This window comes from Pogona vitticeps, chromosome 10 (assembly GCF_051106095.1).
Source record: "Pogona vitticeps strain Pit_001003342236 chromosome 10, PviZW2.1, whole genome shotgun sequence".
In the NCBI taxonomy this organism is placed as follows: domain Eukaryota; kingdom Metazoa; phylum Chordata; class Lepidosauria; order Squamata; family Agamidae; genus Pogona; species Pogona vitticeps.
The window spans coordinates 13,477,736-13,503,761 of record NC_135792.1 but is presented as its reverse complement, the minus strand read 5'-3'; the positions used below and the strand labels follow the sequence as shown (position 1 = coordinate 13,503,761).

The 26,026-nt window shown below is 44.9% G+C and overlaps 1 protein-coding gene across 1 annotated transcript in view; it reads left to right on the top strand.

Annotated features, from left to right (window-relative positions):
• LOC110082029 (neural-cadherin) overlaps positions 1 to 26,026 on the top strand; it is a 146,162-nt gene that overhangs the window by 47,536 nt on the left and 72,600 nt on the right. Inside the window, exons 2-7 of the mRNA XM_072980430.2 lie at positions 1,897 to 2,094; positions 3,525 to 3,750; positions 8,688 to 8,892; positions 17,496 to 17,607; positions 18,485 to 18,734; positions 21,639 to 21,781. Coding sequence (XP_072836531.2) covers positions 1,897 to 2,094; positions 3,525 to 3,750; positions 8,688 to 8,892; positions 17,496 to 17,607; positions 18,485 to 18,734; positions 21,639 to 21,781 — 1,134 coding nt within the window. The remainder of the gene's footprint in view (positions 1 to 1,896; positions 2,095 to 3,524; positions 3,751 to 8,687; positions 8,893 to 17,495; positions 17,608 to 18,484; positions 18,735 to 21,638; positions 21,782 to 26,026) is intronic.

Below are 26,026 nucleotides of genomic sequence, written 5' to 3'. Positions count from 1 at the left end.
AAGAATTCTATCCTAGCCTCTCTAACATGCAGGAATTAAAGAAAATATACGTGAGAGTATTCCAGCACTACATGCAGCGTTCTCAGGTTCCTGCTGCAGCCCCAGTGGGACCTACATACTGTGCTGTAGGTCTGCCCGTTCTCTCACATTTTAGGAAGCCTGAGCTCTAAAGATGGTGGTGGTTAATATTTCATTTTTCTCAGAGCACTGTAAGTGACTGTTCGGTTGTTCCTGTCGTGTTCCAGACAGCATGTAGAAGACTCTGAGGAGGGTGGAATGACTCTCGTATAGCGTAGCCGTCTAGAGACTCTTATACACATCAAAGAAAGCCTACCAAGGCCACTCGCTTTGTGGCCCAATATGACGTGGGACGGCTCTCAGACGTGGGCAGGCAGTGCCTCAGCCCTGGAGTCACTCTGTCCCCAGATTAAAGGCACACCGATCGGGACTTCCCTGCCCTGTATACTTTAGGCTACTTTCTGCTTTGTCCCATCCCCAGGCCTATGACATTTGTGGGCTTTCAGAACTCAGTTTAGAAGGGGGGGGGGAACTGCAAATGGGGAGGGGGGGCAGATGACACCAAAATCTGTGGCCATGTGGCCTACACAGTGGCCAGATTGTGTGACCTGTTCACTCAACACCTATATCTATGGGATCAGTATCCATGGTTTCACTTATTCATGGTCCGAAAATATTAAAAATATTAAAAGAAAGAAAAATCCAGAAAAAATTGTTTTCACGTGTATTTCCAGAACAGACCAATGGATGGAGTCAGAGACCATGCTAGGATTACTTGTTAGTGAAGAATACATACATGGTGCCTATTAGTGGCCAGTTCTAGAAATGCATGTGAAAATATTTTTCTCTCCATGGTTTTCTGTATCTGTAGGGGCTTGGAACCCATGAGGGTCCTACTGTACATCCCTCCTTGTTCTACATTCACATTCACTCCTAATGGTGTAATTTTTCAGTGTCCTCCAGATTGCGTAAGGGCTGTTCAATCAGTGACGTAAGACGTTCTTTTTGCCCTGATGCTCCACTAAATGGATAGTCCCAGGGTATATATATATATATATATCCTTTTGTGTGGTAACCTCAGTCTTGAGCCTTCCCTGGTGTCTCAGTGGTTGTAGGGGTCAAGGGCTTTAATGGGAGGTTCAACCATCTCTTGCTGCTTCTTCTGGCACTAGCAGCTCCATTTACCATATTACTGACCGTTTCCTTTTTCTTCCATTCCAGTTGCTGGCCTTGTTTTTAATCTTGTGGTCATTGAATGGAACGCAAATGCTTTTTTCTGGTGTTGCTCAATTCTGGGGTGAAAAACATCTCCTTGTTGTGCTCCATGGTCACTCTGGAATTGCAGAAGTATCCCTGATTAAATCCATTCTTGTACCTTTGTCCAAAGACAATGCTGATTGGTAGTTTACATTTCACTGAGCATCAGGTTTCAGTGACTAAGCAGTCAAATAAAATAGTGAATGTCTTTCAAACATTGGTTTTACAAAATACTGTAATAATAACCATTTTTTTTAAAAAAAAAGCTTACTTATATAATTAAAGACACTTAATAGATCACATCAGTTCCCAGTGTGGTGTAGTGGGTAACATGATAGACTGGAGATTTGAATCCTGACCCAGCCATGGAAACTGAGTGGGTGAGTGGAATTAGTAAAGCCACTCCTTAAATATCTCACTTTCCTTGAAAACCCTATTAGAATCTCTATGAGTCAGTTCCAACTTGACAGTATGTAACAATGACGATATATCAAAACAACTGAAATGAAACAGTAATCTCTACATTTTAATTTCGTAAAAGCCAAGTTATTTTTGTTGCCCCAGAAAAGCTGTTTATTCCTGCTAAAAGTTCCTTTTCTTTTCCCTCTTGTTATCCAACAGGAAAGAATTGGTACCTGGTGCATTTAGAACTTACTGTGACGGATGTAAATGACAATGTTCCGGAATGGGCCATGAAACCGTTCCCCTACTTAACCACAGTTTCACCAAAAGCTGTGGCAGGCACCAGAGTGTACAAACTGATGGCTGAAGATCAAGATGAAGCAGAAAATGGAGCCATTGAATATTTTCTTATGGATGGTAAGGAGAGCTCTTGAAAACGCAGACGGTGCATTTGACCAAAGGAGAGAGAGAAACCTTGTGGGAGATGAACTGCTGTGTTTTAATGTGAATTTCTGTGGGTCAAGTCCACTTCCTCAGACATTAAACTATATGGCCCCATGACTATGTGTAAATAAGTAGAAACATGACAGTCATATAGTTTCCCTCTGAGGAAGTAGACTTGATCCATGAAAGCTCACACTAAAGTATAGTAGTTAGTCTCTCTCTCTCTCTGATATACTTGCACAGATTAGCACAACTATGATGGATTATGTATATGTATCTATACCCTGTATTGGTTGTAGTTCTTGTGCCTTACTCTGTGCTTGGCTTTCTGCAATTATTTCTAAAATACCATTCTGAATAAAATTCAGTCAAATTCACCGAGTAGAAGGGCCACAGAACTGTGAATAGGGTGCCTGTTTTTCGTGCAGCAGGTAAAAGCCCTGGCGTCCTGGGTGAAAGGGATCCCGTATACAGGTGATTAAGAAGACAACTCTGTCCGAGACAATATTGGTCTTGAAGAGAGCTAGGAGAACCTTGGGGCATCCTGATATTTTGCCCTACGGATCTCACCATTCTCACCCAGCATGGCCAATACAGTGGTGCCCCGCATAGCGACGTTAATCCGTTCCAGGATTAACATTGCTATCCGGATTCTTCGCTATCCGGACGGGGAAAACCCATAGGAACGCATTAAACTCCGTTTAATGTGTTCCTATTAGGGAAAAACTCACCGGTAAGCGAAGAATCCTGGATCCGGCCGCCATTTTCGCTGCCTGGTAAGCGAGGGCAGGGCGTGAAAATGGTGTGGGCGGCCATTTTCTGCACCCGGCGGCCATTTTGGAACCGCCGATCAGCTGTTTCCAAAATGGCCGCTGGGTGCAGAAATGATCGCAATGCGATGTTTAGCCTATCTAAACATCGCAATGCGATCGCATTAGTGACCCCAAAAACGGGTCGCTATGCGGATTCGTCGTTAAATGGTGCGCTCGTTAAGCGAGGCACCACTGTAGTGGGAATTTATGGGAATTACAGCCCAGTTTCTGAGCAACATTTTCAGACGTCACCCCTAAAGTGATGAAGAACTGTGGAAGGGTGAGGCTCTGCCTGCAGGTCTCACCTCTGCTATTTTTCTTGTCAATCATCCTTTGGGGGCATGACTGTAGTGCAGAACTTGCTCCACCCATGTAACTTGGATTCTAAATCTAAATAAATCTAAATAAAAAATAAATAAATAATAAATAAATCACAGTAGGACCATACAGATTTACAACAGGCTTCTCTCCAGAGATGTCCCTTCAGGAGTGTAGGGCATCCCCTTAGGGGGAAACCATACGATCTATTGCCTAATAGGCATGTTGTTTCATTAATCCCAGTTTCCATTTTTAAATTTCATTTTTTTTTAGGAGGAGAAGATAGATTTGAGGTGGAAAAGGACACTGGATGGATTAAAACAACAGGCTTACCTTTGGTGAAGGAGAGGGAGTATTTACTAACTGTGCTAGCTGCTGACAAACCTGGTCGCCAAGGGTCCCCTGCCTCTGTTTTTGTGTTGGCTGGCCGCCGAGTGCCACAGTTTGCTAACACATCATACTCTGTTTATGTTCCTGAAAATATGCCAGTGGATGAACCGTGAGTATCTACAGGGAGTTAAGTTGTTTAATTAAAAGTAAAATTCCAAGACCAGAAGCTCTAAGAGTGTATGTTTGAAGTTGTTGTTGTTTAGTCGTTAGGTTGTGTCCGACTCTTTGTGCCCCCATGGGCCAGAGCACGCCAGGCCCTCCTGTCTTCTACTGCCTCCCGGAGTTGTGTCAAATTCATGTTGGTTGCTTCGACGACACTGTCCAACCATCTCGTCCTCTGTCGTCCCCTTCTCCTCCTGCTATCACTCTTTCCCATGTTTGAAGTAGGCTAGTTCAATTACAAATTCAGGTGTTCTCGGGCAATTGTAGCAAAGATTGGCCTAAGGAGACACATGGGGGGGGGGGTTGTTCATAAAGAGAGAACATATAGACAGATAGCCCCAGCTGGTATTTTGCACTTCGGGGCTGTTGCTGGGCCCTAATAGTAGTAGACATTTGCCATCAAGTCAGGTCCCCCCTAAAGCGCTGAAAACCCTCACTCATGCTGAGGTCTGTGTTTTTCTCTCAAACGAAATGTTTGGAGGCTGAGTCTGAGAGTGGCCACAGAGTGACACTATATATGAGGAGCAGTGGTCAAGACTCTGCACTCACCAAAGTACTGTTGCTATCTCATTGCTGTGATGCTTCGCTGACTTAGGACAGGCCTCCCTAGAAAACACTTTACTGAAGGGCTTCTTCAAATCTGGAACTAGTCATGGGGAAGGAACTGTTAGTTTTGGAGTTGCTGAAAAGAGTGCCAAATTCTAAGGGAAGTTACACCTCCCCCTCATGCTGAAACTGCCTCTTGTACCCTACTAATTGAATTGCTTTTTGCTGAAGTTGTCCCTGTCTTTGACCTTGCAATCTGCTTGATAAAATCAGGCTGCAGCTGTACATTCCTGGATGCCCTTATTTCACTGAGTTAAAACAAATGATCATTTCTGTCACACTGCTTCCTAATATGTGCTAATTTTGCTAAAGTTTGCCCAGGTACAATCCTTCAGATGAGTGACATCTTTTAGTTGGAAATTAGATTGGTGATGTTCGTAACCATTAAGAGAGAGGGATGGATGATAGTTGTTGACCATACTCTCATTGGTTAATTATGCTGGCATAAGTGAGAAATTGCTGCTAGTTATCAGGTTGACACTTGTAGAGTTGGTTGTAATGAGGGGTACAACTAGCAACTCTTTAACCATTAGCAATTAATGAGTCTTTGTTTACACATTGCACTTGCACTGTGCAATCTAACTAGTAAAATTCTAGCTATTGTTTATGTCATGTGATATACATTATGTAGCCACTTACCCTGTTTTTCAGGCTATCGAATATTATAATCGTGCTAGATGTAGGGCTTGACCCATTACAGTCTATGAGACTTTGTTGAACTTTGAAGCTGATCTGACAATCTGTCATCATTTAGTGCCTGTGTAATCGGATTAAACGTAAACGGTTTACTATCTGATTTACTTGGCCTGTGATCTAAGAACAGTAGGTTTTGGAGCTGCTGTTTTGAAATCAATAAAACATGTTTTTTGCAGCCTCTCGCCAGCCAGAAATGCAGTCTTGTGTGACTGTATGCACCAGACCCATGGTGGCCAGTCTTATGTTTAGTACACAGGGTCACAACCACTAAAAAAGATAGTGGAAATCTTGTGCAAGAAGATCATTGATGTATTTGTGGCCTTTTAACATGGCTTTTGAAAGGTTATTTTTAAAAAATCATTCTATTAACTTACCATATTTGGAAAGTGACCTGTTGTTGCTGTTGCTCTAGATGTTGAAAAAAGTCAATATGTTTTCTTATCTTTTTCTTTTGGACCATAGTCCTTAGGATAAGAGAAAGGCACGGCTTGAAAAATTCCTGTAAAAATACTTAAATACTCTTAAAAATATTGTAGGACCCCCATATCCAGAGTTCCAGTTACGCAGTTGATTGACCACAGTCTGAAATGAAGGGCAGCCCCTTCCTTGTCTTCCCCATCTGCCTCTTCAGGCCAGGGAGCGGCAGCACACCCTCCTGACAGCTGTTTTGAAGTTCCTTGTCTTCTGCCCGCTTGCTTGTCATGTGAATTTAGAATGCAGGTTTTGCTGCTATCCACAGTTTCATGTGTCTGTAGGGCTGAGTGCACTTGGAACCTGTTCCTTGTGGATATGAGGATCTCCCTGTACTTTTTGAAAGTTATGAGAATACAGTGCTTGTGATATGGTACCATTGTTTCTGTTGATTAGCTTACTCTTGTAACATTGTCACACTGGGGGAAAATATGGTATTACTTTTTATTTCTTATTTCAAAGCTCTGACATTTTGACCATATTCAGGCACCCCAAATTTTTATGGGCTTTGGATGTTTTATCATGCCTATTTGGCGTGGTTAGTCAGCAACGTCATTCCCTTCCTAGCGGCAGTAGTAATTCCCTCCAGAATACCCAATTCAATGGTGCTGTGCACCTTTGCTGTCCTTTTCCCTGACAGGATGTTGTTGTTGTTGTTGTTTAGTTGTTTAGTCGCGTTTAGTCGCTTAGCTTGCCAGGCCCTCCTGTCTTCCACTACCTCCCGGAGTTGGGTCGAATTCATGTTGGTCACTTCGATGACCCTGTCCATCCACCTCGTCCTCTGTCATACCCTTCTCCTCTTGCCCTCACATTTTCCCAACATCAGGGTCTTTTCCAGGGAGTCTTCTCATCTCATGAGATGGCCAAAGTATTGGAGCCTCAGCTTCAGGATCTGGCCTTCCAGTGATAGCTACATTCTCCTTGCAGTCCAGGGGGCTCTCAAGAGCCTCCTCAAGCACCACAATTCAAAGGCATCAATTCTTCAGCGGTCACTCTTCTTTATGGTCCAGCTCTCACTTCCATACATCGCTGCAGGAAAAACCATAGCTTTGACTATGCGGACCTTTGTCGGCAAGGTGATGTCTCTGCTTTTTAAGATGCTGTCAAGGTTTGTCATCGCTTTCCTCCCAAGAAGCAGGTGTCTTTTAATTTCATGGCTGCTGTCTCCATCTGCAGTGGCCAGGGAGCCCAAGAAAGTAAAATCTGTCACTGCCTCCATCTCTTCCCCTTTTATTTGCTAGGAGGTGATGGGACCAGTGGCCATGATCTTAGTTTTTTTGATGTTGAGCTTCAGACCGTTTTTGCACTCTCCTCTTTCATCCTCTCAGACCGTTTTTGCACTCTCCTCTTTCATCCTCATTACAAGGTTCCTTAATTCCTCCTCACTTTCTGCCATCAGAGTGGTATCATCTGCATATTGGAGGTCCCTGACAGGATACTGTGTGTTAAAAAAGAGAGAGAGAGATAGGTGGAAGAAATAATGGAAAAACTATTGAAGTCTGCAGTTTGAACAAGTCATAACACACTACTTTTTAAAACAAGTAATCCTGTGTAGAGATGGGCATGAACCGAATCGTGAACCAGAAAAACTGATAAATTGGGCTGGTTTGTGGTTCGTTTTGCGAACCAGTTCAGGGAACCTGATTTACCGACGTGAAATGAAGCAACGAACTTTTCCCCTCTTAGCACTTGGTTCTATTTGGCAAAAGAGTAAGCCCACCTTCTGCAGGCGGGCTCTGTGAAGGGAGACCAGGCCTGCTGCCTCTGAGGAGGGCGGCAGAGGTGGTGGCGGCAGGATCAGATAAGGAAGTGATGGGGCAGTGGGAAGGGGGCAGTTGGGTGGCAGAGGGCAGGAGCAGGTGTGTCCCCCCCCCCGGCACATACTGGAAAAATGAGACGTGAACCGATCCATTTTTCTGGGAGTACATGGTGGTTTGTGGCTTGTGGCTAGCCACAAACCATTAACTCAGCCAGATCCGTCAGTTTTTCAGTTCATGCCCATCTTTCAAAGGCAACAGGCATGACTGCAAGTGTAGTCCTAAAGGCACACACCTCTGACTTCTCTCTTAGTGAGAACCAGGCTGCCTAAGGTCACATTGGACACCTATAGAGTTGCAGCTTATAGTAGATAAATAGAATGAGGTGAAGCTGCTTTCTCCCTCTCTCTCTTACCACAGTGCTTTTTCTGGGAAGCAGTGCCCCAGTGACTTTTTCTCCTTTTGCAAATGGCACAAGGCACAGTGAGGAATCAGACTCCCAACCTCTGGCTCTGCAGCCAGAGACCTAAATTATTGAGCCAGCCAGCCAGCTTAATGAGCTTAAGGGGACATAAATAGCTCTCCCCTTCATTGGGCAAGCTGCACAGCCCCCAGAAGAAAAGAATGGTGAACCATTTCTGAGTGTTCTGTACCGAGAAGACATTGAAAATGGTCACCGTAAGTCATAATTGATTTGGTGACGGTTGTTGTTTAGTCATTTAGTCGTGTCCGACTCTTTGTGGCCCCATGGACCAGAGCACGCCAGGCCCTCCTGTCTTCCACGGCCTCCCGGAGTTGGGTCAAATTCATGTTTGTCACTTCAATGACACTGTCCAACCATCTCATCCTCTGTCATCCTCTTCTCCTCTTGCCGTCACACTTTCCCAACATCAGGGTCTTTCCAGGGAGTCTTCTCTCATGAGGTGGATTTGGTGGTACATGACTGCTGCTGCTGCTGCTGCTGCTGCTGTTATTATTATTATTATTATTATTATTATTATTATTATTATTATTATTATTATTATTATTATTATTATTATTATTAAAGGAATTGCAGGATGTAAATGTAAGTAATGAATAAATAACAAAATAATGAAATTTAGCAAAGCTCTTATCTACATATTTCTATCTCTGTCTTTTTAAATTTTTTTTTTAAGAAACACAGACACAGAAACACACATATATCTTAACTGTGGTTTGAATATCACTGAATATTTTTAAATGTTTCATATATTTTAAATATATTAAATAAAATGTTCAATGTTGTAAAGTGTCTCCACAGCTTCATGCCTTCGTCCTGGGTCTCTTGGTCTAACTGGGGTGTGATGGAAACTTTCCTTCCTTCTTTCTCCAGGTTCTTGACGGTGTCTGCTTTCTCACATCAAAACAAGTCGCTGAGCTACAGCCTTGTCATGAATCCAAACGGGTTGTTTGCCATTAACCAGGCAACAGGCGACATCTACTTCAGTCGAAATGTGGATTACGAGAATGAACAACACCAGTATCTCCTTGTGGCCCAGGCGAGGGAAGACCCAGGGCAGCTCAGCAGTACGGTGGAGGTGAGCGCTCCTTACTGACCGCACACCTTTGGGCCTCTCCCGAGATGCAGCTGCACCTGGATCTTCCCTTGCAGAGGAAAAAAAAGTGTCATCTTGAAGGGAAGGAGAGGCTACTGGAGAGGACCTTCTTCTCTTTTCCCCAGGATTCCAGCTCCCTCACCATCCCCACCACCCCAGAATTACGCCTACTCCAGTACAGTGCCAATTACTGGAAAGGAAAGAAGCTGCCCCAATGTTGTTATATTCTGCTATTCAGTTCAGCTTCCCTTAGCTTGTTTCCCTCCAGATGTGTTGGACGGCAACATTCCACCTGCTGGATAGAAATGATATGAACCGGGGGTCGAATGAGGCTCTCTGGTCACATGAGGGAAATGTTTTCTAGTTCTTCTGATCCTTTCTATACCTTTGTTGCACTGAATTGTGGTCACGTGGTTTATATCCCAGGACGAACGTCCCTAGAACATTTAGCTGTACCGATTTGTTTCCTCCTATTTGAATCATGATGGCTGGCTACACCGTGGTGCCGGTTTATTTTCTCCCTTGCTTCAAGGGGCAATTTAGCCCCTTAATATTTATATATATACAGTGGTACCTCAGCTTACGAATTTAATCCGTATTGGAACGGCGTTCGTACGTTGAAAAGTTCGTAAGTCGAAGCAAGATTTCCCATAGGAATGTACTGAAAACCATTTAATGCATTCAGGCTGTTTTTCATTTGTATGTCAAGGAGCTGTTCATAAGTAGAGGCATTAGTTCCTATGGGAACTAATGCAAAGCCGGTAATCCGTACTCTACCACTAGCAGGATTTTTTTTAAATTTTTTTTTCTTCTTTTGACCTAAGATGAACTTAGGTCAAAAAAAGGGCAAGAAAGGTTTTTTTCATTCACAAGTCGAGGCTCCGTTCGCAAGTTGAAGCAACATTCTTCATCGTGGTCTTCTGTGAATGCACACAAAGGGTTAATACCAGCGCCAGCGTTGGGCCTCTCGGAACATTTTCTAGCTGCAAGAGAAAAGTAACAATGTTTAGGACTACCCCTACTGCGCACGCCCAGCCTAACCGTCCCTCAGTTCCATTTTTCCGCCTAGCGGTTTGGAGCCTCTCGTCTTAGCTGCGTTTATTGCGATCTATCTGATTTTTGGCTTTTGACCTAAGCTTCGCTCACGGACTACCCTAGCGCTTTTTCCCTTCAACTTGACGACTCGGTGTATTTTCTTGGCTTTACTCGGACTGATTTCGGACTGCTCTGCCTTATCCTTGGACTTGTCGTTTCGGTTTGCTTACTGCCCTATGTCCCCTTCCGGGCCGTTCAGCAGGTGTGTGGTGTGCGACCGCAAGATTCCCCACCAGGACGGCCACGATACTTGCCTGTATTGTTTGGGGGAATCGCACAATCCCAAAACTTGCCCACACTGCAAAGCCTTCACTAAGGCCGCTCTTAAGGCTCGCCAACAGCGCCTTAAACTTCATCTGTGGGAGTCAACGTTGTCTTCCACGGCGCCCTCGGAGGGGGAAATGGCTTCCACTTCTCGAGCAGCTCCTGTTCAGTCGGTCGTCTCTAAAGTTTCCAAAATGTCGAAGAAATCCGCGTCGTCGAAATCGGCCGCTCCTGCTTCGAATCCCGAGCCTCCGGCTCCGAAAACTAAGCCGTCGAAGTCATCCAAAGCGAAGGCGGCCGCCCAGCTTAAAATGACATCCATTCGGCTTTCTCCGAGTTCGGGTTCCATTCCATCACCGATTCTCGAGGAGTTGTCGAGACGCTTCGAGGCCTCGTCCGAGGCACCCGCTCCTCCTCCGGTTCGACGTACTGAGGTCGTGCCGCCATCGGGAATGTCTTCCCCGACGCCGAGCCAGTTAGTTGGTGTCACTACTGGTCTCGCTTCCGCCCCACATAGCCCTTTTCCTGCGGGCCAGGGGTCGCCTCCCGTGTCGATCTCGTCCGTGCACTCGGACTCGAGATCTCCTCGAGAGAGGGTACCTCGATCTCCTGTGCGTTCCAGGTCGAAATCTCCTCGAGGCAAGCGTGCTCGCACAGAGAAGCATCGCTCCCCGAGTCGGTCCCCTTCCTCCGGCCGCTCGAGGTCGAAGTCTCCTCGACGGAAACGGTCGAAGAAGAGACATCGAGCTTCCACTCAGTCCGACTCTTCCCATCGTTCGGACTCGAAATCCTCTAAGCGCAAACGCTCTAAGAAGAAGCGCCGCTCCCATCGACGTCGTAGCAAGCATCGACGTCGTTCCTCTTCTTCTTGCTCGGCGGATTCAGACCACGCTAAGCGTCGTAAGCGCCATCGACGTCGACGTGACCGTTCGAGGTCTCTTTCTTCGTCTTCGACGTCCGCATCTTGAGACCGGTACCGAAAAAAGATCCGGTACATCTACTTGTCCTCTTCCTCGGAGTCGAACCGACCTCGACGTCGACGCTGAGCTATTCGAGCCGGGGAACGCCCTCCCACGATACCCGTTGCCCCTCCACCGCAACCGGTTCCTTCCACCTCGGCGCCGACTGCGGTTCCAATTCGACCCCCGACAGCGCCGGTCGGCATCGAGAAACCCCCTCCAAAAAAGAAGAGGGATGTCTTCTCCTCTGATCCAGATGAGGTGTCCACGGAGCAGTCTTCTGACTCCGATCAGGAACAACCCCCACCCATGCCACCGCACGATTTACCCCCGGGTGATCTGGTGCTTTCAGATACAGGTGATCCTCACGCCCCTTCTCCATCTGAGGATTTTTCTTCCTATTCTCAGATGATGTCCAGACTTGCCAAGACTTTGAAACTGGACCTGAATCTCCCTTCGCCTCCGGGTGAGGACTTGTTCTTCGGGGACATCAAGAAGGACAGTACCGCTCCCCCCAGTATAGCCTTTGTACCTGTGGTTATGGAGGCCGTTAAAGAATTCTGGGCTCAGCCTGCGACTACACCTAATGTCCCTCGTCGCACAGAGCACTTTTACAAGATTCATGGGGCTGATACTCACTTTTTACTCAAGCACCCCATTCCAAACTCACTCATTGTGGAAACAAGCTGTTCAAGGCCGTCGGCCAAGGCCCACGTTACTCCGGTTGACAAGGAGGGTAAGAAGCTGGAAATCATTGGGAGGAAAATCTACTCCCTTGTCACCTTGCTACTTTGGATCATAAACTATCAGACTGTTCTAGGGGCTTATCACAAGCAACTATGGCTCAAGCTTTTGCCAGGGCTAAAAATGATACCTGAAGACACCCGGCAAGCTTTCCTCAACTCATACGAGGAAGCTCAGACGGTATCCAAGTATGAACGCCTTTCCATCAGACATGCAGCAGAGGTCTCTGCCAGAGTTCTCATGTCTGCCATCTCTATCCGGCGCCACGCTTGGCTCCGTTCTGCAGACATAATGGAGGACGTCAAGTCAAAGGTTGAGAGCCTCGCCTTCGACGCTACCGGGCTGTTCAACGAAAAGACTGACTCCCATTTAGAGGACCTTCACAAGGCTAAGAGGACTGCCAAGTCCTACTCTGTTCAGACTCAATCTAGACAGCGACGCCCCCAATGGCGTAAATCTTATGGACAGTATCAATCTTCTCAACAGTACCGTCCTTACAAACACCTACCTCAGCAGCGCTCTGGCCAGTCCTCTTCTTCTGTCCAGGGCTATCAGGGATACCGGCCTCGTCCACCCCATCGTCGCCAACCCTTTAAGCCACCTGGCAGGAAACAAAAACAGTATCTTTGACTTTCGGCCCCCCATTTTCACCCATTCGCCGCCTACCACCCGTCTTCAACCGTTTCTTCACAACTGGTCTATCATCACAACCGACACTTGGGCTCTAAAAATTATTCAGCACGGTTACCAGCTGGAGTTTATAAGATCTCCTCCGCTAGGTTTCATAAATCATTCTCCCTTCGACTCCTCGCTAGAGGAAGAAATATCATCTCTCTTGGAAAAAGATGCCATCTCTACAGTACCACCTCGCGACATACAATGCGGGTTTTACTCCCGCTACTTTGCTGTCTCAAAAAGCGGAGGAGGCATAAGGCCCATCCTCGATCTAAGACTCCTAAACACTTACCTGCGACCCAGACGTTTTCGGATGCTCACCTTAGAGTCCATCATGCACCTGCTGAAAAAGAACAACTGGTTCGTCCTCATAGATCTAAAAGACGCATACTTTCACGTCACTATCCACCCCGACCACCGCAAGTTCCTTCGGTTCATCTTTCAGGACACAATCTACGAATTCCAGGCCCTGCCATTCGGTCTGTCCACAGCTCCCCGGACCTTCACCAAGGTCATGGCTCCAGTGGCAGCTTACCTTCGTCTCAGGGGCATTCACGTTTACCCTTACCTGGACGATTGGCTCGTAGTCTCCACCTCACGAAGGCAATCCCTGAAAGACACAAAATTCATCCTGTATCTCCTCTCCAATCTCGGTCTCACTGTCAACAAACAGAAGTCTCAGCTCATTCCCTCCAAAACAGTTCAATACATAGGGGTCTGTTTGGACGCTGTAAAAGGTCGAGTCTTTCTCCCCCCAGAGAGGATACACAAGATTCAACGAGCCATCAGGAAATTTCTTCCCAGTGCTCGGGTGACAGCCCATCACGCCCAACACCTCCTCGGCCTGATGCCTTCTACAACACCGGCGCTAGCTCACGCTCGCCTCAAACTCCGGTCGCTCCAATCATGGTTCCTCACCCTTTTCGACCCTATGATGGACAGCCAAAGGAAGCGCCTTCGTGTCACCCCGGAGCTCACCAGACAGCTCCAGTGGTGGATGTACACACCCCATCTCACGGTTGGCCGGCCCTTTCGTCCACTCCATCTCACCGTTCAAGTCACAACGGACGCCAGTCCGTCCGGCTGGGGGGCGCACTGCGGGCGTCACACCATTCACGCCCTCTGGACACCACAGGAAGCCATGTTCCACATCAATCACCTGGAACTGCTGGCAGTTATCAAGGCCTTCAGGTCCTTCCTTCCTTTGCTGCGCGGCCGCGGAGTTCAGCTGGTGACGGACAACACTACCACAATGCACTATGTCAACAAGCAGGGCGGAACCCGCTCTCATTCACTCCTGTATCTCTCCATCCTCCTTTGGGAATGGTGTTACCGTCATCATATCTACCCAGTGGCCATCCATGTAGCCACGGAGGACAACACAGTTGCGGACACTCTGAGCAGACTTCAACATCAGACACACGAATGGGAGTTGAACCCTCTGGTCTTCCAGGACCTTTGCCGCCAATGGGGGACCCCAGTGCTGGACTTGTTCGCATCCCCTCACAACGCGAAATGCTCCCGGTATGCGTCCCGGGCAGGTCTCGGTCGCCACTCGCTCGGCGACGCGTTCATGATCCCATGGAACCAGGGTCTCTTGTACATATTTCCACCGATTCCGTTGATACAGAGATCCCTGATCAAACTCCGACGTTCAATGACTCCGGCCATTTTCATTGCACCTTTTTGGCCTCGCCAGGTGTGGTTCCCCACTCTAGTCAGCATGGCTGTGGACTCAGTAACCCTTCCGTTGTGGCCGGACCTGCTGACCCAGGAAGCAGGCAAAGTCCTTCACCCCGACCTCGACACGCTCCATCTGACGGCGTGGAGGATCGTCCAGAAATTCAGGAGGTCTTGACCAACGCCATCAAGCCCTCCACGTCTCGCTTGTATGCCTACAAGTGGAAAAGCTTTCTGAAATTTACCCAGCAGAGGGATCTCGCCTCCTCCCCTGTGTCTCTTTCTACGCTTCTGCAGTATCTCCGTTACCTGTTTGATTTCCACCTGTCTATCTCTACTATCAAGGTGTACCTGGCTGCAGTTGTCTTCTTCCAGCCCAGAGCTTCTCCCTCTTCCCGTTTTTTCTCCCACCCCACTGTCAGGATGTTTTTGAGGGGTCTCTCTAACCTCCGACCTCCCGTTCGTCCTCCACTCCCTCAGTGGTCCCTACACTTGTTTCTGCATGCCCTATCCAGACCCCCATTTGAACCCATGGCTACCTGTGACCTCAAGATGCTTTCTTTTAAAACGCTATTCCTAGTGGCTATCACCTCTGCCCGTCGAGCTAGCGAGTTGGCAGCTCTCCGTCATGACCAACCTTTTCTCCAATTCTTTAAGGACAAGGTTATGCTTTACCTGGACGTCTCTTTTCTTCCGAAGGTGGTCTCCGACTTCCACGTCAATCAGCCACTTATTCTGCCAACTTTGTTTCCGTCTCCGACTACTGACGTTGAACGCATGCTCCACATGCTTGATGTTCGACGATCCTTGGCTTTTTATGTGTCCAGAACCAAGGACTTTCGCCTGGCCAACAGACTCTTTCTTTGTTACTTTGGCCCAAAGAAGGGCTGCCCGGCCTCGCCGTCCACGCTCTCTCGGTGGCTCGTATCGACCATCGCCCTCGCCTACGAGCTCAACCACAGAGATCCTCCACAAGGACTTAAAGCCTCATCGACTGCCTTACTCCGTGGCGTTGACCTGCCCGACATCTGCCGGTCCGCTACATGGTCCAACGCCTCTACCTTCATAACCCACTACAGATTGGACGTGAGGGCAAAAGAGGAGACCAGATTCGGGAGGGCAGTGCTAGCATCGGCTCTTCAGTGACAGCCCACCATCCGGTTAGTAAGCGTGCTAATCACCCTTTGTGTGCATTCACAGAAGACCACGATGAAGAAAGAAAGGTTACTTACCTGTAACGATGGTTCTTCAAGTGGTCATTCTGTGAATTCACACAATCCCGCCCGGCCTCCCCTCTGTCTGTCTGTCACTGGCATCTCTATGAATCGAGGGCCTATGGCGGACAAATGGAACTGAGGGACGGTTAGGCTGGGCGTGCGCAGTAGGGGTAGTCCTAAACATTGTTACTTTTCTCTTGCAGCTAGAAAATGTTCCGAGAGGCCCAACGCTGGCGCTGGTATTAACCCTTTGTGTGAATTCACAGAATGACCACTTGAAGAACCATCGTTACAGGTAAGTAACCTTTCTTTTTGCGAACGGAGCTGTTCATAACTCGAAACGTTTGCAAGTGGAGACGTTTGTAAGTCAAGGTACTGCTGTATATTTGAAAAACAATATTTATCGATACATATACCAATCAGAAACAAGGCTCTTTCTAAGGTCTGTGACTGTGCAAGTGTGCTTGGCTTGGCTCCCCCTCCAGATAGCTTTCCTCTTTGCTTGTGCACCCACAGTGCACAAGCGATCGTTTCCAGCCCCTTTCATTCTGGTAGCAACAGAATCCCTCATGGGGGGGCAGTGGACTCACATACAGGGGCTGGAAATTCGAGGGAACGTTGATTGGGAAGGGGGTTCTGTTTAGGAAAGCATTCCTCTGTTGCACTGGCTGCTCCTGAAACGGAAACACTGGTTGCGCCTGCAAAAATGCATTGCACACAATAGACATGGGACATCCACGCAGCAGTATTGGCGATCACCCCCTCAGTGAAATTGGCATTCCAACATTTCAGTGTATCTTCCCATAGAATAAAAAGAAATTATTACTCACCAGTAGTGTAATGGCAGAGTCCTCTCGCCCGGTGACATACTTTTACCAACATCTTGATGTACATAGTGGGCATGAAAATTTTTAACAAATAATGTGTGTGCCACAGTAGTGGCGGCCACCTTCTTGGCTTCAATTCTGGAAAGAACAAGGGCAGGTTGTGCAAACAGGCAATCCCGGTATGGAATGTCCCAGTACAACAAAGGTGCAAAATCACACAACTCTCCTGGCAATGTGGAAATGTTCTGCAGTTATACTGCTGGCTGAGAAAATGTCTCAATCCTGTCTCTGCGTCCTATGACTAGGGGAAAAAAAGCAACAAACTATCTGGGGAAATGACTAAAGAACTTTCCCCTCATGTGACCAGGGCCTAAGTCTGGAAGGTGATGGGGTGCTGGATTAATGTAATCCGGTTGTGGGGACTCTTCTGGGTCACTAGGTTGAAACAGGGCAAAATTCCCCAGTTCCAAGTTCCTCAGAAGGCAAAGGTCACTTAAAAAATGACCATTTTAAAAAAGGATAAAAACATTTGTGTGGGTACTGTAAAGAGTACTGTAAAAATCTTCCTGGGACAGCATGCATGAGCTAGATCAGTGGTTCTCAAACTTTTTCGACTTGCAACCCCCTTTCATAACAGCCTATTAACTTGTGACACCCACCACCACCACTTTTGCGTGAAAAGGCATTTTTGATGGGGTAAAGTCATCCCTTCTGAGAAAGTAGAGATATCTTTCTCTCCCAAAGGGTGTATTTCTCATACATACATATGCACACTCACTTTAATATCTGGCTATGAACGGTCATGGAAGAAATTATTTAAAAACACATATAAAGTGACCCATGACCCCTTTGGAAAACAGGCTGGGAAACACTGTTTTCAATGCTCATGGAGTTTCAGTATCTCAGTGTTTTGAGTTGTGGTTCTGGTGAAAAGGAGATACTTTAGCTATTTTAGGCGAAATGTCTGTTTTTATTTCAAGACTTTATAATTTTTTTTTGAACCCCTACTACTTTTTTTTCAACAATTCCTGAGGCATTTCTTAGCATCAAACATGCTAAACATTGGAAACACTTTGGTGACCCACTTTGTTCCTATTAAATGCTTTGCCACCTTGTCCTTTCAGATTTGGGTTGTAATCACAGATGTCAATGACTGTGCCCCAGAATTCCAGCAGTCCATCTACACCAAAGACAATGTTCCTGAATCGGTAACTCCAGCAACTGCACTTCTGCAAGGTTAGCCTTCTTGTTTTGAGAGGGGGGGGGAGAGTCTATATCTTTCTCTCATATGTGGTCCACCTGAGCAAAGATCTTCTGAATGTTGTTCCATGGTCACAGGGAAGATGTAAAAGTAGTCAAGGCAAAGATGTCGCTAGTTATGGGACAGAGCTGTAAGTGGTATAGTAAGTGAAAAGGTGTTGCAGGTGACCCTGTCATGCTTTGATTTCAAGGACCTTCCCTTGAAACATATCAAGAAAAGGAGCCACTGCTGCAGAGAGCCAGCCCCTTGATCCAGAGCAGTGGTTCCCTACCTTGGGTTCCCCCAGGTGTTCTTGGACTGCAGTTCCCAGAAGCCTTCACCACCAGCTCTGCTGGCTGGGGTTTCTGGGAGTTGAAGTCCAAGCACACCTGGCTTGCCCAAGGTTGGGAACCGACCTCATCTAGAGACTGTGGCTCGCTCTGCTTGTGATGGTGTTTCTCTTGTGATGGTGTGTGTTGTGGCAAAAGGAAGTTCTGGCTTTTTTAAACCTTCCATGTATGGCAAGGTAGAATGGGGAGAGGCAGTGGGGGAATGAATCAACAGTGGGAGGCAGCAGTTTGCAGGCAACAAGTAAGCTTGAGTCAAAGCAAAGTTTTATTTGCTCTCTCTAGCTTGATCTTAAGACTTAAGATGGAAGACAGTCCAGCCAAAATCCAGGCCACAGTACAGACTGAGCAAACTCATTGGGTTTGTTGCAGGAGTAAAGTGGGGAGGAGGAAGAGAACCATCTATGATACCTTGGGCACATTGGAGGGAAGTGCGGTATATATGTAACAGATAAAATAAGAAATAAACTGTCTTGCAATTGCCATTTGGACAGTCAAAGCTCTCCATCCTACTTTGTCTTAACAGTGTCAGCCAGTGATTGTGATTCTGAAGAAAATGCAGAAATACAATATTACACTCTGAGCCCTGATTTCAGAATTTCTGCCCAAGGCACTATCTTCCCAACAGCAGAGCTGGACTATGAACGTCCTAATCACCTTTATGAGTTTGTAATAATGGCTGTTGATAAAGGAGAACCACCAAGGACTGGAACTGCAATGGCCAGGATCCGTATTTCAAATGTCAATGATGAACCACCCAGGTTTTCACAACCGGTGTAAGTACATATTAGAGCTGCAGATATTAATGTTGTGGGTGGCTTTTTGTCCAGTATTCCTAGTGGTGCTAGCAGTGAAGTCAAAATATTAAGAAAGAGCTATTGTCATTAAGAGGGACGTGGTGGCGCTGCGGGTTAAACCACAGAAGCCTCTGTGCTGCAAGGTCAGAAGACAAGCAGTTGTAAGATCGAATCCACGCAACGGAGTGAGCTCCCGTCGCTTGTCCCAGCTCCTGCCACCCTAGTGGTTCGAAAGCATGTAAATGCGAGTAGATAAATAGGTACCACCTTGATGGGAAGGTAATGGCGTTCCGTGTCTAGTCGCATTGGCCACGTGACCACGGAAACTGTCTTCAGACAAACGCTGGCTCTATGGCTTGGAGATGAGGATGAGTACCATGCCTTAGAGTCAGACATGACTGGACTAAATGTCAAGGGGAACCTTTACCTATTGTCATTAAGTAGACTTGTAAATATCTTGTTTAAATTCTTTTAAATGATTTTTTTCATGCAAAGCTGCTTGTCCTCACCCTGAGTTTCCTAATAGTAAAACAAATATAGCACTATAGAATCTTACATAAGTATTGTAAAGTTTTTAAAGATTTATTTGTTATTAATTTAAAATCTCATTTTATTTATTTATGATATTTACATCCTTTCCAAAGCAGTGTGCAAAAAATGGAAATAAGAAAGACAGCAACATCATAAAACATGTAAAGGAACAACAAAACATCCTTCAAATCATGAAAACAAAATTACTGCCACAGAAAGCAGTTTTTTAAAGCCCAAGTTAGAACATGTGTTTTGACACCTTTTCTAAAAGCTCAGAGAATGGAGATCAGTTGTAGTTCCTCAGGGAGTGGATTCTGCAATCTGAGCTGTCTCTGAGGATAAAATCCCTCCCGGAATGCAGGCAAAGTGTTTTGAACATTATAAAGCACTTTAAAGTAAAGGCTTATTTGCAAAAATGAAGTATTTTAGTGCCTGTTTAAAATTCCAGTCAGCCAGCCCTGCATTTTTCCAGAATATTCCGTTCTATTTCCCCACCCAGTTTTCTGACTCCCTCCCAGTAACTGTCAGCATCTCATACAATATGCTGAGCATGCTCAGTCGTTCTTGGGGTTAATTGAACTAGCCTACGAATTGAACTAGCTTACAAATACCCCCATCTCTGCTGTTAACACATTGTAAAAAATAAAAACTATTTAAAAGATCACATTTATCTTCCTGAAGGCAGGGTGGGTGGGAACTGATTGCAACTTCAAGAAGGGTGTGAGGGTGAAATTAAATACTGCAAGAAGGCATATTCCCAATGATTATCCTCTTTCACCCCTCACAACAGGATTTCTTCAGCAACCAGACTTCAAAACTGAGCACTTTTGGCTTCTCTGAGATCAATCACAAAACAAAACATGCTAAATGCAAGATATATAGGTGAAGAAAATCACATCTTATGACGAACAGATGTTTTCTACCACTTAGGGAGCATTTCGGGGGGGGGGGAACATGATAAATGTATTGTCTAGTTTTATATTATGTTATAAGCTACTGGACTTAAAATTGAGAGAGGTTTAGCCCTGTGCTGTAATGCAAAAGTTCTATCCACCAGGGATGACAGAGTTTATTTTTGTGAAATATTCTTGGCTGTTTTTGGGGTTTTTTTTTTAACCAGAACCCTAACATCCACCAAACACCACCCAGTGTAAATAGACATATGCTTAGAATTAAAAAAAATTGAGCCAAAGAATATATTCTGAATACCAGAACTCAGCTGGGCTCACATTCTTTCCAAACAAAGATTCCTTCATTTCATTTGTATAACTTGTAGTGTGATTGGAATTGAGAGTACTTTATTGCTGTCATGGTTGTATAATTGCTACTCCGAAATCTTTCCAGTCTTCTTCTCCTCACTTAGTTCCAGTCCTTCTTTTTTGTATCCAAGCTTTATGATGACCACCATGTGGAAGTGATAAATTACCGTATCTCTTAAGACCCAGGTTGTTTCCCTAAGGCCAGAGTTGCAGAACAGAAGAGGTCAAATGTTTTGGTAGCATTTTGTAGCATTTTCAATTTTTAATTAGTCAGTTAAAAGGTGTTGGCTCTCTTGCTGTGCATTCTTTATAGTTTCTTCAAACGCAGCATAATACTTACAGAGAAAGCATTTTACGCTATGAAATAGCATGATGTTTCTGTAGCTATTCATTTTACATGTTAGTTTTATTTCAACACACAAGACATGTCTTAATTTTTTTTGCACATGTAAATAGTTTCCATATACGACCTCAGTAGTACTCAGAGCAAACCCATATTGAAACCAGAAGATAATGGTCTTTTACCATGAAGGTAAAATCAGTTTATTCTGATTCCTTGTAGGACTGCACTCCTGTGCATCAAGCCTTTATTTTCAGGCACAAATGGAGACAAGGAGGTGACAAATGGCCATCAAGCTATGCTCCCTTTTTAGCAGGCTCTCTTGTTTCTATGATGGATAGAGATGGGCATGAACTGCTGAACTAGTGTTTTGCTTTGGGTTTTTTTTTTTTTTTTGGCCAAACAGGTGTTTGGTGCTTCCCAGCTCTGCCTCCTCTGGCAGGTGCCCACTTAGAGGCAGTGCCCTGGTTTCCCTGCCCTGCCTCCTCCAGGCACTGCCTCTGAGTGGGTGCCCGCCAGAGGAGGCAGAGCTGGGAAGTGCTGAACACCTGTTTGGCCAAAAAACGAATCAGCACGAACTGCCAGTTTGGTAATTTGTGCCTATCTCTAGTGATGGGCTTAGTGGTCTTTTGTTGCTGCTGGGCAGAAAGATAGTCATTGTCTCAGAGATTTCTTTCAATTACGTCTAGCACTCATATTTGAATTCCCTTTAATCTGTACCGGTAACCTCATCTCACCTTATATGTTTGGCAGCTACAGGAGTTTCGTTTCTGAAGATGCAGGTCCCAACACATTGATAGCAGCAGTACACGCTATTGATCCCGATGGAGATGGTGTTTCTTATTGTATTACTGGAGGGAATCAAAAGGGGAATTTTATTATCGATTCTCAGAAAGGTAATGACATGTCTATTTTAAATCCAAAGTCTTAACTTATTGGGTATGACTAGTGGTAGGTTGGCATATATGTCCAACACACCTCTTGATTTTCCATGCCTTTAAATAAATGAGTTTGTAAGTGTTCACTTTGTCCTGGTATTTGAGTTCTTTCATGTTGGAAGTTGCTCATCTGTGTAGTGGTGTATTGGAGGCATTCAAGAGAAAACTGGACAACCATCTGTCAGATCTGCTTCGAAACGCCTCATGGCACAGTGGTTAAAGTGCTGTACTGCAGCCAAAAATGTGCTCACAACCCAGAGTTCAATCCCAGGGAGCTGGCTCAAGATTGACTCAGCCTTCTATCTTTCTGAGATTGGTAAAAGGAGTACCCAGCTCACAGGGGGAGGGGGGCAATGTGTATCCTGCATAATTAACTTGCAAACCACCCAGAGAGTGCTTGAAGCACTATAGGGCGGTATATAAGCAGCACAATTTGGTGGTGGTAGTGGTTGTTGTTGCTGTTTTTTTTTTTTTTTTTTTTTTTTGCTTTTGCTTTTGACTTGGAGTCCTGCATTAAGCAGGGGGTTGGACTCGATGGCCTTATAGGCCCCTTTCGACTCAAGTATTCTATGACTGAATTTGAAGAGTTTTTCTATTGCTGTTGGTTCCATTTTGCTTGCCATTCCCTGGAAAGAAAGCAGGAAGATGGCAGGCTTGACAGTGCAAATGGGATAAAACTAGAGCCCGTGTGGTATAGAGATTTTATAAGAACAAAATCAGAGAGAACCAAATTCTGATTCCTAACTTAGCCACCAACCTCACACAGTCAATCAGTTCTTCTTTCGATCTTACCTGCATGACAGAATTATTGTGGAAATGAGTGGGATGAGAACTATGAGGGTTGTTGTAAACTCCACTGAGGAATGGTTGGCTGTGCATGCAATTTAATCACTTGGAGAAAATTCTTTTTTCCTGGCCAATTCTGACGCCGAGAGAGTTTGATATTACAAGCATGTAGTTTTGACAACATGTTGTTTTTCTTACGAGGTTGAGGTGAAGGTTCTTTAGGAAGATTTTTCAGCTTGAAGTTGGCATATGTAATGAAAGGTCCTTCATGTACTTCTCTTTCCAACCTTGCCTGTTTCATGGTGTCACTCCTCCTGGTAGCAAACAGCTGTCATTTTCTGTTTACCCAGAAATCTGCTAGAGTGGGGGCCATTTTCTTTGCTTCCATCGGCTTTGCAAGTCCCCTGCAACTGCCGGTCACTGGAAGAAGTTAGACAATTGTAACAACACTGTCCTTGGTGAGACAGCTGTTGCTGTGGTTGCTTGTCATTATTAAAATTAATCTGATTCATACTTTGCCAGTCCTTAAAGAGCTCAAAGCTACGTTTTGTGTCTCTAGCCCTTGGTATCTTAGGCACTTGATAATGTTCTACAGCCTTTATTTTTCAGGAGTGTTTTCCTTCTTGAGGAGGTCAGTCTTCTGTGGCAATGCTTAAGGTTATGTTGCCCTTTCAACAAGTCGTCAAATCTGCGACATCTATCATATATTTCACAGTTAAGCTGTTCTGTCATCTTTGCCCCTCTTCCAGCTCTTAAGGAAATGCTGAGTAAAAACAAGCCCTGTTCTAGACTTGAAGAACACTGGGAGTGCAAAATATAATGGAAATAGCCCTGGGAAAATGTACTTGAAAGTGTTGTGGATTTGTATTGTCAAAGGCTTTCACGGCTGGGATCCGATGGTTGTTGTAGGTTTTTCGGGCTGTTTGGCCGTTAATTTCGAAGTCAGTGTTCTTCAAGTCTAGAACGGTGCTTGTCATGCTGAGGGGGAAGGAAATGGTACAGTCTTAGCTGGGAATTGCTTATTCTCAGCTGCATTATAGTGCATGGTATGAAAATGGCCTTTCCACCACTGAAAGTGGATTTTTGGATCTACTCCTATGCCCATATCATTTCCATGCCCCGTGTTTTCAGGAATAAAGTTAGAAGAACTTTCCAACTTCCCAAACCTCGTTCGATTACATATATATGATGCTGTCTTGCTGGTATCCAGCACAGATTCCCATGATGTTTGGCCGGTTAAAGATCTTACTATTTAAATGACGATGTAATGGGTGCCTAGGTGTTGAAGCCAGCCCACCAGTGCAATACCATTATTTAGTTTATTTCATCTATTTCTTTATCCCATATAACATACTAATTTTAAACAGAACACAACCCTTTTCGATTGGGGGAAAAACAAAGAGAAAATGTTAATCTAGAAATAAGTATGCAGTAGTTTTTATTTGAACTCACTCTGATGACTTCACCTAATTTAACTCCAGTCACTTTATTTTTAAAGCACCCTGGTTTCATGTGTGCTCTCCCGAGTCAGGAAGCTAATCACAAGTAAATAAGATGCCATAGATCTGTCTTCCTCCTCTCATTTGATCTGTCTTAGGGGTTCACTTATGATGAAAAATTAATGTCCATGTAAATTGTGCTTTTGCAATATTAATGCTTCAGATCTAAATGTATTTTGGAAGCCAGAAAGAGATACCATGAAAAGATTATGCAAGGGGTTGGCATTAAGTATCCTTAGTAAATGGCAACTTCCATACCGCTTTATGGCTTTCATTGTGTTATAGATCCTTAATTGTCTTCATAATACCACAGGTGTTAAGATAGAATTGCCAGTGATATAAACTGTACCAGTAGCGTTAAGCCATTTAGCTGCTGCAGTTCCACCAAGTAGAAATTGCTTTCGTGATGAGTGATTTGGTCTATCCCTGTTTCTCTAGCAAGAGACCTGAAACCACGTCAGATTAAATTCTCACTCTTTGAGAATCGATATCTGCTTGGAAATAGTGGTGGTTTGGGGGCTTCCTTTAAAAAAACCTTGTCATTCCTCTTTCCTGAGCAAACCTGATGGCATTTGGGGCAGGGAAAGAAGAAAGTATCATGGGAACCACAGAGTTTGGATTCACCATCGCGTGCCTAGGTGCCAGGAACCATGGGAAAGGATCATGGAAAGGGTGTCCAGGATCAGTGGCTGCTGCCGTCTAGGGAAAGCTGGGAACTGCTCTTTGGTCATTCCCCGTGTTCCTCTGGGCTCCTGTGTCCGTGTGCAGCAGCAACATCCAGTCTCCCAAGCCCTAGCTGTTTTTATTATTTATTTCATTAAACATATACTGCCCATCTAGAACATGTCTATTCTGGGCGGTTTACACAAAATATAAACAATTAACTATGAAAATATTACCAGCTCTTTCCACTGTGGAGACATCCATAAGGGGCAGTTGGGTAGCTTTTAGTCCTCCAGATGCTGCAGGATTGCCATAAATGTGCTCTCCCCATAATATGCATCTGTTCCAGCTCTTTCCAAGTGTAATATATAAATATATAGTTAAAGATGTATTTTTGAAATTTCTAGCTAGGAATTTTCTATCTGCCCTGTAGTTGCAGCATATGTAAACCAGAATTCCTTGTGTTTATTACTTCTCCTCATAACTTTGGAGCTTCTGTTATGGTTTTATTATCTGGATTAGCATTCACTATGAAACTAAATAGCTAAAGAGAGCCTTTTTAATTTAAAGAAGACCACTGTGAAAGAACTTGATGGCTTGTTGCTAAATATAACATACAATTTGCTTGGTGGTTTAATTGTTACAGATACAGCTGAATGTTCAGATTCTGTTTTGAACATCTAGCAAATGTTTTCCCCACAAAAGAGATGGAGGAAAGGTGTCGTTCCTTATCATTGTGTTTTTAAAAAGTGAATAAACTTGGATTTAAAGAAAAATGAAATGATCTGATCTGGTGAAGAAATGCATTCTGTAGAAATAGGCTCAAAACTGTGGAAGCTCATGCCATGATAAATCAAGGTACCATATGCCTGCTTTGGAGTTGTAGCTGGAAAAAGATTAACCTAGTTCTTTTACTGAAAGGAATTCTTGGTTGTCAGTTTAGGGTTGCGCTTGTTGTTCTTGGTTTCTTCAGCTTTTATGCAGATGACGACAGCACAGTTTTTCCTCTTTCTTCTTTAAGAGCTGTGGATTTGATTCAATCATTACTGCAGCTCCACCAATCTGTGCTGTATCCTTGGGCAGTTTTATATTAAAATGGCGCTGTCAGTAAAAGTGCCCGAAATCCCAGAATGTCAAGGTGAGGCTAAAACACATGTCAAAAGAAAAGCAGCACAGACATTTACAAGTGAAGTGAGTGGCACTTGTCATCTCTACAATGGTCCATTTACAAATGACACATTTTATTACTGCGGAT